At 35.9% G+C, this 14,201-nt stretch overlaps 1 protein-coding gene across 3 annotated transcripts in view; it reads right to left on the minus strand.

Moving 5' to 3' along the window:
- Nucleotides 1-1,153: 1,153 nt before the first annotated feature.
- Nucleotides 1,154-14,201, minus strand: part of LOC115211619 (cytoskeleton-associated protein 5) — a 111,776-nt gene continuing 98,728 nt past the window's right edge. The window contains exons 40-48 of one of the 3 annotated variants that reach the window (XM_036503239.1): nucleotides 12,690-12,878; nucleotides 11,752-11,862; nucleotides 10,372-10,458; nucleotides 8,294-8,441; nucleotides 5,800-5,930; nucleotides 4,868-4,948; nucleotides 2,919-2,933; nucleotides 1,333-1,488; nucleotides 1,154-1,302 (exon numbers count right to left, since the gene is read on the minus strand). In XM_036503239.1, coding sequence (XP_036359132.1) covers nucleotides 1,378-1,488; nucleotides 2,919-2,933; nucleotides 4,868-4,948; nucleotides 5,800-5,930; nucleotides 8,294-8,441; nucleotides 10,372-10,458; nucleotides 11,752-11,862; nucleotides 12,690-12,878 — 873 coding nt within the window. In that variant the 3' untranslated portion in view covers nucleotides 1,154-1,302; nucleotides 1,333-1,377. Of the gene's footprint in view, nucleotides 1,489-2,918; nucleotides 2,934-4,867; nucleotides 4,949-5,799; nucleotides 5,931-8,293; nucleotides 8,442-10,371; nucleotides 10,459-11,751; nucleotides 11,863-12,689; nucleotides 12,879-14,201 lie in introns of all 3 variants that reach the window. The other 2 variants (XM_029780232.2, XM_029780233.2) reach the window with 2 other exon arrangements.

Raw genomic sequence — 14,201 nt, forward strand, 5'->3', positions numbered from 1 at the left:
GCAGCAAAATTAACTACAAACTACACCCTAGCATCTAAAAAAAAAAGACGTATTGGGTTAGATGATCTTAGCTTCTTAACACGTGGAAAAAAGATGGAATGGTCATAGTAGGAAGGTGATCAGAAGTCTGTTTGACCTGAATTGAAAACAACAGCATCAACAACATAACAGTAAGCAGGGAAATCCTATTTCAATCAATCAATGTAACACCTTTCAAATAAAAGAAAACAAATTCAGTTTCAAAATTTTAACCTTTATTTCCCTGAAACAAATTTACTGATATTTAAAAAATATATATATCAAACTTAAAGGGGTCAGTGGTTTTATTTTGTAGCCATTGAAGCCTAAATTCAGAGGGTGTGTTGTTGTAACAAAGAATAAATATTTACAAAAAAAAAAAAAACATAAGAAAGCAAAGACCCTCATATTTCCTACATATGTTACCTTATTCTTCAGGTTGGTAGAATCAGCATTAAAAAACTGGGAAGAAAAAGCTGTATTTCCTATTTTGGTTTAAATAATAATAATAATGATGATATTAAAAGCAATTGGTAATAGACGGAATTAAACCCTCCATCATTTTCACAGAAATAGGCCCGAAATTTTTCAGAATGAAGGAGTAAAATAAAAATATGAATTGCTTTTGTCCAGTTGCTTTCAACAGCAACAAATTAGTTTATGAATTGAACAGCTATTTGTTTCGCAAAACTATTCAATAGAAATGTAAGAAAGCAGGTTAGGGTGATGTGAGGTTAGAGAATACACACCATCAGGAGATTAAGATACCTTTGGTAATTAAAAAAAAAAACAGAAAACAAGAGTAGAAATTAAATGGACGATAAGTAACCAAGATTCAGTACCAATTTTTCAGTGAGAACCAATTGAAGCTCCCAAACTTTTCAGCTGACATAAATGAATAAAGAAGAAATGCATCAACATTTTTTAAGTGTTATGTGCAACAAACATCTCATCCTCTTCTGTTACATTACTAAAATGTAGCAACACACAAACATTTACGTACACATATATACATACACATACATACACACATACATACATACATAATACATATATATATATATATATATATATAAATATATACATACACACACACATATGTATATATATAAAATCAACATGCTTTTTTTTTCCCCCAGATATCTCTGAGTAACTCTGAAATGGCAGTTCATTTGCTGAATAGCTTTGCAATATATATATATATATATATATATAGTACAACTCTACATCATCAGTCCATAAGGAAGCAACTGGCCTGAAGGTATTGCTCAAGTTATATACACACACACACACACATATATATATATATATGTCTATATATATATATATGAAACCACTCAAACATCCACTTTCACTCCATCACACTTGGTTTTTCTTAATTCTGTCCAGACGCATCTTCAGTTCACTGACATCAGCCACCACCGACATTGGTCGGCTATCAGACTGGGGGACATGAGCATTTATCTGAGGCTGAAAATAGAAAGAAAAAACAAAAAACACATCATCAATAAAACAAGATTAGAAAATTTATCAGGGTATGATTTCAAAAAACAACAGAAGCTGAGAAACAACATTGATTATGAAACTGAATAAGTCAAGATGCAGTTAACAGAATTAATTTGTGAAAATAAGCATTAGGTATGGAATCTAACCTCTCTACCTAAGAAAAAAAAGGGAAAAGAAAAACAAAAAAAAAAGGAAAAATAAAACACTCCAATTTATTTTCTTAATAAACTATAAGCACTTGAAAGAGAGAGCGAGAGAGAGAGAGAGATGGAGAGAGAGAGAGTGAGGAAGAAACAGCGATAAGAAATGATTTGTGGCTATTGAAAATATGAGATAGCAACAAGGTGTCTTGAGCATACAACTTTCAAACAGTGTGTGCGTGTGTGTGTGTGTATGTATGTATTGTATATCTCTATATATATAAACGGCAAAATGTCTGTGTGTGCATGCGTGTCCTTTATACAGATCGACAATTTTTCAGTTAGAGGGCTCGCACTTTCTATGGTCATTCAAAACAGTCCAAGGGTGGTCGTGCACATCTTTACATTAAAAAATCAATAGAAGTGACTTTTTTGTGAATTTTCTATTCAAAATCCAATCAAAATGCCTGAAACTTGATACGCCAATTGAATGCCAGCTAGCTGCATGTGATTGGTCAGAGATTTGGAGAGTACTCGCGTGTATGTGCACACGCCCGCAGCTGTACATGCATTGCCGGGTCATAGTGCTAGTATATATATATATTGCCAAATACAGAAGAAACACCAAAGAAATCATGTCATGCCTGCAGTCAGTTAACTCCCGACTCGTGAAGATATTTGAAACAAATGAATGAATGAAGTCATATCAAAAACACTGCCATATTTCCATGTAATTGATAAACTGTTGATACACTGATCTTCATATTTTCAAAACTATTTATTACTGTAAGTAGTATAGAATTAATATGCTATGGTGTTAGCTAATGTTTAAAAACATTCAGCCAAAACACTACAATTGGCTGTCTCTGGGAATGCAAGAAAAGGTTAAAAACAGGTTGAATGTAAGAAGCACAATAAATCCAGATATTTATGTGCAGAGTGTAGACACACCACCTAACATACTGCACACTTAATTTCTAGTGCTGCTTTATTATGGATAAATTTAATAAGCAAGAGAAAGCATAGTTTAAAATGAAAGTGTCATATATTGCAGTTATGAGGATAAGAAACTATTGAGAAAAGAGCTAATTTAGACTCATTGATAGAAGACAGAATATGGTTAGAAACTGGTTATGAAAAGCAAGAGCAGGTGAAAAGTTTTGAGAAAGAAAGGGTTAGTTGTAGCACAGTCTACAAGGTATGTGTGAAAGGCCCCATGCATTCATTTAGACCCAACAGCAAAGACAAACTCACCAAGTCGTCAAAATCCTGAAACACATACAAAATGAAAATCCAGTTGAAAATAAAGGGAAAACAAACACAAAAATGAAATCAAATCAAAAGAGAATTACTGTGCATCTGTCATCAAATATCCAGATGAAAATTTTGGGGCAGAAAAATGATCCTTATAAGAAGTACATATTAAGGGTTACATTAGAATATTTGAAATATTTGTTAATGAAATTCTGTTTCATATTTTAAAACTTCAATATTTTCCCCAAAGGTATTAACAATGTCAGGGAAGTGATATAGATACAACCAATTTCTAAATTGGGTTGCAAACAACTCACCTGAAAATTATCTCCATTCACAACTGACAGAAGTAAAAGTATAATCTTGTCATGTTTAACTCTTTCGTTACCAAATCTTTCCAATGACCGAATAGTAACAATGCACCTGCCTAAATTTACCTATTCATATTTAAATCTAAACACCAATACAAATTGTTTTCAGTTTGTTATAACATGATTTTATAATGGAAAAACTTGTATATTGAGATCGTTACAGCATGATTTCTTTTCTTAGAAGTTTGCCCAAAATCCCTTATTTCTTTAATATTCTGCTTTTTTTTTTAATTATGTAACCATCAAATTTAGTAATATTGACTCTGAATTAGAATGATTTTTTATTGAAGCAGCAAGGCTGTGTGGTAAGTAGCTTGCTAACCAACCACATGGTTCCGGGTTCAGTCCCACTGCGTGGCATCTTGGGCAAGTGTCTTCTGCTATAGCCCCGGGCCGACCAATGCCTTGTGAGTGGATTTGGTAGACGGAAACTGAAAGAAGCCTGTTGTATATATGTATATATATATAAGTGTGTGTGTATATGTTTGTGTGTCTGTGTTTGTCCCCCTAGCATTGCTTGACAACCGATGCTGGTGTGTTTATGTCCCCGTCACTTAGCAGTTCGGCAAAAGAGACCGATAGAATAAGTACTGGGCTTACAAAGAATAAGTCCCGGGGTCGATTTGCTCAACTAAAGGTGGTGCCCCAGCATGGCCGCAGTCAAATGACTGAAACAAGTAAAAGAGATATAAGTATAAAGTGCAGTGCTCTTGTTTACACTTCATTTTCTGACAGTGAAAGCAAGTTACACAGCAGTAGTAAAAATGATGATTTTTCAGAAAGAGAATGGAGCAGAAACATTTAAAATTCCCTTATAATCCCTTTCAAAGGAACTGGACTCAATAATTTTTATCACTCAAAAACTGCTGCCTAATGGCAGAGGCTAATTGCTGTATGAAATTTAAACAAAGACAAAAAAGGAGGACAAAATGAATAAAATTATGGTATTTTTCTAGTCATAAATATATAATAATAGGCATTTAAGAAGTTATATAAAATAATATTCAATGATGTTTTAACATGACTTTACATTTTATTAATTTTATCTGTATTTAACTGTAATTAGAGTATTTTTGAGGCACAAATTTCAAAACAGATTTATGTAAAGTCCCTTTAACAAACTTGTCAGTACAATAAAAAAAAGAAATTACGAGTAGCCTAAATTCAAACTTTAGATTTTATTTGAAGCACGTTTTAGTTAGCAATATAATACATGAAAGAGCTGAAAGTCAATGAAAAAAATCTGTAATAATCAACATCTATCACCTACATCTGATGGAGAGGAAGGAGTGAATTGATTAAATCATCCACTTTTCAAAAATCTACCATCTGTCACATTCTAATGATAAAAATTTAGACAATTTCTTTCCCAATGGTGTAATCACAAACAATTACACCAGAATAAACTTAACATTCTCCAGCAAAAAATTAAAATGCAACAGTAAAATATAAAATAAGTTATGTCTTCATAACCTTAAGGAAGAACTCGGTTATATTGAGGGTTTAAATTCAGACAGAAAGATATATCCCAGAGAAGTGCTATGTCACAAATAAACAATGAAGTAACAATTCATTTACCATTTGTTTGGTTTCTTCTTCTAATGCTTGGTTAATAGTGTTACTTGCATCTGAAAGTTTGGGTGAGTCACTTTTCTCTCCCTAAAAAAAAAGATAAAGGTAATTAGAAGTGACTTGTAATTTTAAGTATTTTTAACAGGAAAGCATTTTTTAAAAATAAAAACTAACTAGAGAACATCGAATATTTTTTACTAACTCCTATCAGTAAATTAACATATCTACTTGTCTATAAGACACAATATTTTATACTTGATTTTATCTGAAACAACTGGGGTACTACTTGTACAGGAGGAAAAAGCTAAAACTACGAAGGGAAAAATATTCGTACCTTTATCATCACATTTCAAATATATACCAATGTAGTGGTTTTTAGATTCTTCACATATTTAAGCAAGCAAGCCCCACATGTCTAATTATTAAATTACTAAAGTTAATAATTTAGCATATTAAAAATTTTTTCTATAAATGAAAAATATCACAATCTAAAAGTGCACAAGTTCAAGTATTAACCCTTTGAACAGGGAAAAATGAATATATCCACTCAAAATGTTATTACTGTTAAGTGCAGAAAGCAGTTTTACCCCAACAATTTTAAAAAACCTCTTCTTATGCTGCAGGAAGTGGATAAATCTCAGGGGCACATTTTTTTTTTTTTTACAGAAAACAATTTTTCAGATTTTCTTAATTTTTTTTCACATATTTCATCAAATATCTTTTAACAGAGCAAGAATCAAATACTTTTAGTGGTGGATATGAAAACCATACTTACAGGAGATACTGATAACATATAACAGAAGCAAAAAAACAATTTCAATTCTATATTTTGATTGATAACTAACACCATTACCAAAATGGCCAAGATATTTTATCACAAAGCCAAAGGATTAATTGCTACAATATTTAGGTAAACATGAATTTCAAGAAATTTATACCTCTTCACTGTCATCCAGACCACACATCATTCGTATGCGACGTAATCTCTCTCGATAAACACTTGGATCTATTTCATCATCTGGTGACTGATTGTGCGTGTTTGGATTATTTGATGGGTGTGTGTGTGAAGCTGCAATAGAAATAATATTTAACTGTCAGAATATACTTACAAAAAAGAAATATTTTGTTTTGTTTTTATTTTCCTAATTAACACAAGTTTGTGCCGGTGGCACATAAAAAGCACCATCCGAACGTGGCCGATGCCAGTGCCGCCTTGACTGGCTTCCGTGCCGGTGACACATTAAAAGCACCAATTGATCGTGGCCGATGCCAGACTCCCCTGGCGCCTGTGCCGGTTGCACGTAAAAAGCACCCACTACACTTGCGGAGTGGTTGGCGTTAGGAAGGGCATCCAGCTGTAGAAACACTGCCAGATCAGATTGGAGCCTCGTGCAGCCCCTGGCTTCCCAGACCCCAGTCAAACCGTCCAACCCATGCTAGTGCGGAAAACGGACGTTAAACGATGATGATGATGATGTACAATATGATAAACTGATTTTAATTCTTGAGTGAAAATGTAACTTCAAACAAAACATAACTATTATAAACTCAAATACAGCAATGAAAATTAATGAATAAATATACTACAAAGTTTATTTCTAGCATAAAACTTTCATTTGATATTTCAGCCAATAACTCTATAATTAATAATAATCAAGTTAGTCAATTTACACAGCAATAAATAAAAACTGACTTCATATCTTTGATAACTGAACACAAAGTTTATAAATTAAACTTTAAAAACTGAGCTAGTGATGCAAACTTAACAACAAAAATAACACCACCACCATCATCCTCATCATTCAACATATGTTTTCCATGCTGGCATCTTCACATATATTTGATGTACCTTGAAGATATCCCCGGACAAATCTTCAACACCACCATCTTTCTCTCCCCCCACTTTTCCAGCTTGAGTAGTCATGTGTTTCCCCAACAAGACACCTGTTTCTGTACATCATCATCATCATCATTGTTTAACGTCCGCTTTCCATGTTAGCATGGGTTGGACAGTTCGACTGGGGTCTGGGAAGCCAGATGGCTGCACCAGGCTCCAGTCTGATCTGGCAGTGTTTCTACAGCTGGATGCCCTTCCTAACGCCAACCACTCCGTGAGTGTAAATACCTCTACCATAATTTTACCTGGCACAAACCCAACTCAGTTCTTCTCTCCATCTCAGTTGAGGGATCTTTGTCTTGTAGGTTACTTGGTGACCTCATTGGTGCTGGTGCCACATAAAAAAAGCACCCAGGACACTCTGTAAAGTGGTTGGCATTAGAAATGGCATCAAGTTATAGAAACCATACCGTAGTACACAGTGGAACCTGACTCTTCTGGCAAGCCAGCTCTTGACAAACCGTCCAACCCATGCCAGCATGGAAAACAGACATTAAATTATGATGATGATAAAATGTACAACTTCAGTAAAATTATTTTACATCTGAGTTACAAAGACCTTCACAGCAGATATATAGTAAGTCACTGTGATTTTTATCAAACTAGTCAATCCCCACATTTTTTTTAACATATAATTTCAAATATTCTGTTATTCTTTTACTAGTTTCAGTCATTAGAATGTGGCCATGCTAGGATGCCATCTTGAAGGCTTTAGTTGAACAAAACCACAGTATTCATTTTTAAACCTGGTACTTATTGTATAGGTCTCTTTTTGCTGAACTGCAAGGTTACAGGAGGTAAATAAACCAATACCAGTTGACCAGCAGTAACGGAAGGACAAACACACATATACACACACAATGGGCTTCTTTCAATTTCCATCTACCAAATCCACTCACTTTGGTCAGCTTGGGGATATAGTAGAAGACACTTATCCGAGGTGACATGCAATGGAACTGAACCCTGAACCATGTGGCTGGGAAGGAAACTTCTTACCACACAGCCACATCTGTGCCTAAATACCAATTTATGATTTTTAGATTCCTGGTATACTTAAATAAGTTATAGGCGCAGGAGTGGCTGTGTGGTAAGTAGCTTGCTAACCAACCACATGGTTCCGGGTTCAGTCCCACTGCGTGGCATCTTGGGCAAGTGTCTTCTGCTATAGCCCCGGGCTGACCAATGCCTTGTGAGTGGATTTGGTAGACAGAAACTGAAAGAAGCCTGTCGTATATATATTATATATATATATATATATATATATATATATATGTGTGTGTGTGTGTGTGTGTTTGTCCCCCCCACCCACGTCGCTTGACAACCGATGCTGGTGTGTTTATGTCCCCGTCACTTAGCGGTTCGGCAAAAGAGACCGATAGAATAAGTACTGGGCTTACATAGAATAAGTCCCGGAGTCGAGTTGCTCGACTAAAGGCGGTGCTCCAGCATGGCCGTAGTCAAATGACTGAAACAAGTAAAAGAGTAAAGTTAATTCCAAATTCTGGAAAGATTTTTATATTCAAATAATTTGGTACCTTTTTTCATTCCACGTCGCCGCTCATGAGCAATTGTTTTCATACCATTATCAATATAAGATTGGAAGAATTCTGAAGACTTTTTTAAATATGGAGACAGATCCGCATCTGGATTCTTTTCCTTGAAATCATAAAGCTCATTCAATCCCTTATAAGATTGAAAGAAAACAAAAGAAAGATAAATACAAAAGGCAAAAAAGAAAAGTCAATTGCAAATCATAAACAGTCATAAAGCAAAGAATACTAGCAAGAGGGAAAAGACCGAGAAAATAGAATTGTAATAACAGCTCAGATACAATGGATAAAAAGAAAATATAGAAAGCATTGGATAAAGAAGAAGATATAAATATGTTAGGGAGTGAGTAAAAAATGAAAAAAAAGTAGCACTAAGTATTTCTTATTGCTGTCGTGCCAGTGGCACATAAAAAAGCACCATCCGATCGTGGCTGTTTGCCAGCCTCGTCTGGCACCCGTGCCGGTGGCACGTAAAAAGCACCCACTACACTCACGGAGTGGTTGGCGTTAGGAAGGGCATCCAGCCGTAGAATCACTGCCAGATCAGACTGGAGCCTGGTGCAGCCTTCAGGCTTCCCAGACACCAGTTGAACCGTCCAACCCATGCTAGCATGGAAAGCGGACGCTAAACGATGATGATAATGATGAAAATATAGCTAGAATGATAGAGTTAGACTATATGAGTGTAGCACAAAGGAGACAGAGAAGAGTCGCTCTTTTTAATTATTACTGAGACTGAGGAGAAGGTAATCAGTGTTCATAGATGTAGCAGTTTCTTCTAGATTGTAATTGCTATTCAGCTTCTACTTCTGGAAGTTGATACATATCAAGAAAATATGGACAAAATGTCATCTTCAAAAGGTTTTTCACAAGGAAGGTTTAGGGAGGGAAAATATGATAGATGTCATCAAAATCAAATTCAATGACTGGTGTCCGTGCTAGCGGGGTGCAAAGAGCACCATACGAGTGTGATCATTGACAGAGCGGCTAACCGGCTTCCGTGCCAGTGGCACTTAAAAGGCACCATTCGAGCACAATCGTTACCAGCGTTGCACCACTGGTGAGTGTGATCGTTGCCAGAGCGGCTATCTGGCACATAAAAAACACCATTCAAGCGTGATCATTACCAGCATCACCTTACTGGCACCCACGTCGGTGGCATGTGTAAAAGATTCAAGTGAGGTCGTTGCCAGTGCCGCTTGACTGGCCCCGTGCCGGTGACACGTAAAAGCACAATCGTTACCAGCGTTGCACCACTGGTGAGTGTGATCGTTGCCAGAGCGGCTATCTGGCACATAAAAAACACCATTCAAGCGTGATCATTACCAGCATCGCCTTACTGGCACCCACGTCGGTGGCATGTGTAAAAGATTCGAGTGAGGTCGTTGCCAGTGCCGCTTGACTGGCCCCGTGCCGGTGACACGTAAAAGCACCCACTACACTCTCGGAGTGGTTGGCGTTAGGAAGGGGATCCAGCTGTAGAAACTCTGCCAGATCAAGATTGAAGCCTGGTGCAGCCATCTGGTTCGCCAACCCTCAGTCAAAATCGTCCAACCCATGCTAGCATGGAAAGCGGACGTTAAATGATGATGATAATGATGTAATGGGGAGGAAAATTTGGGAAGCAACTAGTTCACAGGAATTTTTGTAGTTGCAGTAAAAGTGAGAGAAAGAGGATGCAGCACAATGATAGACAGCTGCTGAGTGGACAGTAGCCAATTTGATGTCACCTTTTCAGGATGTAATCTAGAGTGACTGTAAGTGTAACAGCTGCACCATGCCAGATATATAAGTAGTACTCAAATCTAGACATCTTAAAGGGAATCAACAACTGCTTAGGAATAAACTACTTTATGGTCTTCAGAAAGAACAGAATAGAACTAGTCTTTGATAAACAGATTTGATTCTTTTAAAGTCACCATCTGCAGAGATCAAAAGGCCAAACACCTATAGAGACAAGTTTTAGATATTTAGTAGAAAGGACAATATGTTTTTACTTAGTACCCACTAATCACTCTATATTTACTGGAACTTGTTAATTTACATTATAAATGGATAAATACCTGTACAGTATTTTCTTTTGACCCTATTTTCTTGAAGATTTCAGCAAGCATATCATGAGAATTCTTAGATAAGCGTTTATGCTTGATCTAGAAGAAAGAGGAGGAAATTTAGAGCTTGCAGTAATATATTTAATCAATAGTTCAAACAGACAAAATCAAATTGTTTTAATAACAAATTTGCCAAATCCTAAATATTTTACCTTCAAAACAACCAACCAAAAAGAAACTTTGAAATGTGCTTAAACAATAAAGAGTTTATTCTGTGACAACACAACTATGTGTGCTTCACTGTACAAATTGAACAATGTGAGTGAGAATAAGTTTATTTCAATATGCCACTGGAATCAAAATCAGATTTATTTTCAAGAAGGAAAAAAGACGATAATCAGTCATGGCAGATACTGGTGTCATGCAAATAGCACCTGTAGTGATGCACATTATACAGGTGGTTTGTGGTTAGATTATTCTTCCCAGTGACACATTGTGCTCTTGAACAAGACATTTTATTTCCTGTTGCTTCAGTCCACTCAGCTGGTAAAAATGAGTAGTATCTGTATTTCAAAGGGCCAGCCTTGTCACATTCCGTATCATGCTAAATCTCCCCTGAGAACTACATTAGGAATATGCATGTCTATGGAGTGCTTAGCCATTTGCATGTTAACCCTTTCGTTACTGTATTTATTTTGAGAAGCTCTGTGTTTCTTTCAATTACTTTAAATGCCGGTGGCACATAAAAAGCACCATCCGATCGTGGCCGTTTGTCAGCCTCGTCTGGCATCTGTACCGGTGACACGTAAAAAGCACCCACTACACTCACGGAGTGGTTGGCGTTAGGAAGGGCATCCAGCCGCAGAAACACTGCCAAATCAGACTGGGCCTGGTGCAGCCTTCTGGCTTCCCAGACCCCAGTTGAACCATCCAACCCATGCTAGCATGGAAAGCAGATGCTAAACGATGATGATGATGATGATGATGATAACAAAGAATTTAGTAAAATAACTTAGTTATCCTTCAACTAGTGTTAGGAAAATAAATTGTGACTAAGGTTTAGTAGAAGATTTTAATTCAAAACTTATGAAAGCAAGACATTTGTACCCAGAGCTTGAGCCGGTTTCAGCTGGGTTGGTAACAAAAGGGTTAATTTCACAAGTAGGTTGTTCTGTTGATCAGGTCACCTGGAACCCTTATCATTGTAACCGACAGAATGTTAGTATTATAAATAAATATAGCATTTGATCTATTTAAATTCCTAAAAACAAACATTTAAAATAACACATGTAGAGGAAATTGAAAACTGAATCAGTCAACAAAATTCCTATAAATTCAATTTAATGAAAAATATATAAGATAGTTACATTAGTAAATACAGAATATAATTACCTCTTCTCTATGACCATCATGACTTTGACCAACACCACTTTTCAGTATTTTAGATAAATAACCTTCTAGTTCAGAGTTTTCATCATCCACTAATGTTAGATGACTGAGAATCTACAAAGGAAATATTCAATATATATATTATGTATAATGTTCAGTTAGATCTAAATATCAGCTACAAGTTATGACATGTTTAAATAATCTATATATATAAAACTGTAGTTGTGTGAGTGTCTGTCTCCTACGATTTAGATTCCTAACTACTCCCACATTTTGCGGTGCAGTTTAACCAAATTCGGGTATCTTATAGTCGTGATTCATATCGAGCCCGTCTGGGTATTAGCGCGTGTCTATGATGAGTCTACGATTTAAAAAATAATTTAACATCATTTTTTATTCCATTTTAATGCATATTTTTTTGTGTGTCGATGGCGGCGGAGTTGGCGTCCACGCTCACACCTGCACCTGTGTTGCTTCTCCCCCTTCTTCCCTCCCTCGTGAAGCCGTGGGGAAGGGAGTGTAAGGAAATCAACGTCGTAATGCGTTGTCAAGGAGACCAGCGTTCTTTTAGAACGACTTCATGGCTTGAAGACACCAAAACAGAAATGGCTAAGAAAGCGTCTACATGAGTCTACGACTTAAAAAGAAATTTACCATCATTTTTTCCATTTTAATGCATTTTTTCGCTATTATATAAGGGAAGTAACTCTCTAAAAATGTCTACGATGAGTCAACAATTTAAAAAAAAAATTACCATCATTTTTTATTCCATTTCTAATGCATTTTTTTGCTATAACTCTCTAAAAATGCTTATATAGTTATTTCCCTTACAAACCCGAGCAACGCCGGGCGATACTGCTAGTTCTATATAAAAATGAAAAACATTTTAATATATTTCATAACAAAAGAAAAATAAATGTTCCAAATGAATATCTAAATACCTTGTTCCCTTTCAATTTGGTAAGCGTGTGCAAGATTGTCTTTACTGTACGATAAGGTAAATCAGAACTCCGATCTTTCCAGGAGTTGGCAGGGAAAGCTTTGAAGAAGAGGTGTATATCATGAAGGATTTTGTCTGTGTTTAGGTCATTCATTGAGTCAGGGAGCATACGAACCATCCGCCACATGCACTGTGATAACAGAAACAAACACCATTAAGATACAGTATACAAACATTGTTAGTATATAAACATCATTTTTATATAGTATACAAACACTATTAGTATAGAGGTCTTTCATTTTCCTTTTTACTTTTATATTTTTGTACAAAGAAATTTTGCATGAAAAGCTTGGTTCCCAACCATGTGGTTTTGGGTTCAGCCCCACTGCATAGCATATAGTCTCCAACTATAGCCATGGGCCGACTAAAGTCTTGTAAATAAGTATCTCAAGAGTAACATAAAGAGATAAAAATTGCATTTGTAATTTCTGTAAGAAATAGTTACAAACAGCAATACAGAAAAGAAATATTATTGAGAATGTGTAAGGTTGAAAAAAACCCTTTAGTCTTGCCATAGACACGACAGTGGAGGTACAATGGCCCAGTGGTTAGGACAGCAGAGTCACGGTCATAGGATCATGGTTTCGATTCCCAAACCGGGTGTTGTGAGTGTTTATTGAGCGAAAACACCTAAAGCTCCACGTGGTTCCGGCAGGGGTTGGTGGCAAACCCTGCTGTACTCTTTCACCACAACTTTCTCTCACTCTTTCTTCTTGTTTCTCTTGTACCTCTATTTCAAAGGGCCAGCCTTGTCACACTCTGTGTCATGCTGAATCTCCCCAAGAACAACATTAAGGGTACACGTGTCTGTGGAGTACTCAGAACGAGCAGGCTGTTCTGTTGATTGGATCAACTGGAACCCTCATCATCGTAACCAACGGAGTGCCAACAACAAAAAGGCATGACAACCCTTCTAGTGCTTGCACCATGAGAAAATGCACCTGATACACTCTGTAAAGTAGTTTGTGTAAAGAAGGGCAGAAAGCAAACCAAAATAACATGTACAAATCAATCTCTGAGAGTAATGTCTCCATACAAGAACTAACCTGGACCATGATGGCCTGTCCAACCCATGCCAGCACAGGAAGCGAATTTAAAATGATAATGATGTTCAAAAGTCTTGTTTCAATTATTTCACATCCAAATGATATAAAGGAGTTATCAAATTAGTGAAACCATCATTTCTACTTTTCTTAAATTTCAGTTTGGAGAAATCTAACCAAATATTATCTTTAAATTACATAAAAAAAAATTAAGTTTTTAAATTTAATTTAAACAAAGAAAATTCAGATAAAAGAATCTACAAATAATTAAAGAATAAAATTATCTCTTCTAAATTTTAGTTTAACATAAAGTTTGGTATATTCAATATTCTTTTAGTTGATAAAACCGTGAAACCATCAAGGAGAAGTAATTGTTTGAACAAATATGATGAGAATGAATAATGAACAGA

The sequence above is a fragment of the Octopus sinensis genome, linkage group LG5, assembly GCF_006345805.1.
Source record: "Octopus sinensis linkage group LG5, ASM634580v1, whole genome shotgun sequence".
NCBI classification, from domain to species: domain Eukaryota; kingdom Metazoa; phylum Mollusca; class Cephalopoda; order Octopoda; family Octopodidae; genus Octopus; species Octopus sinensis.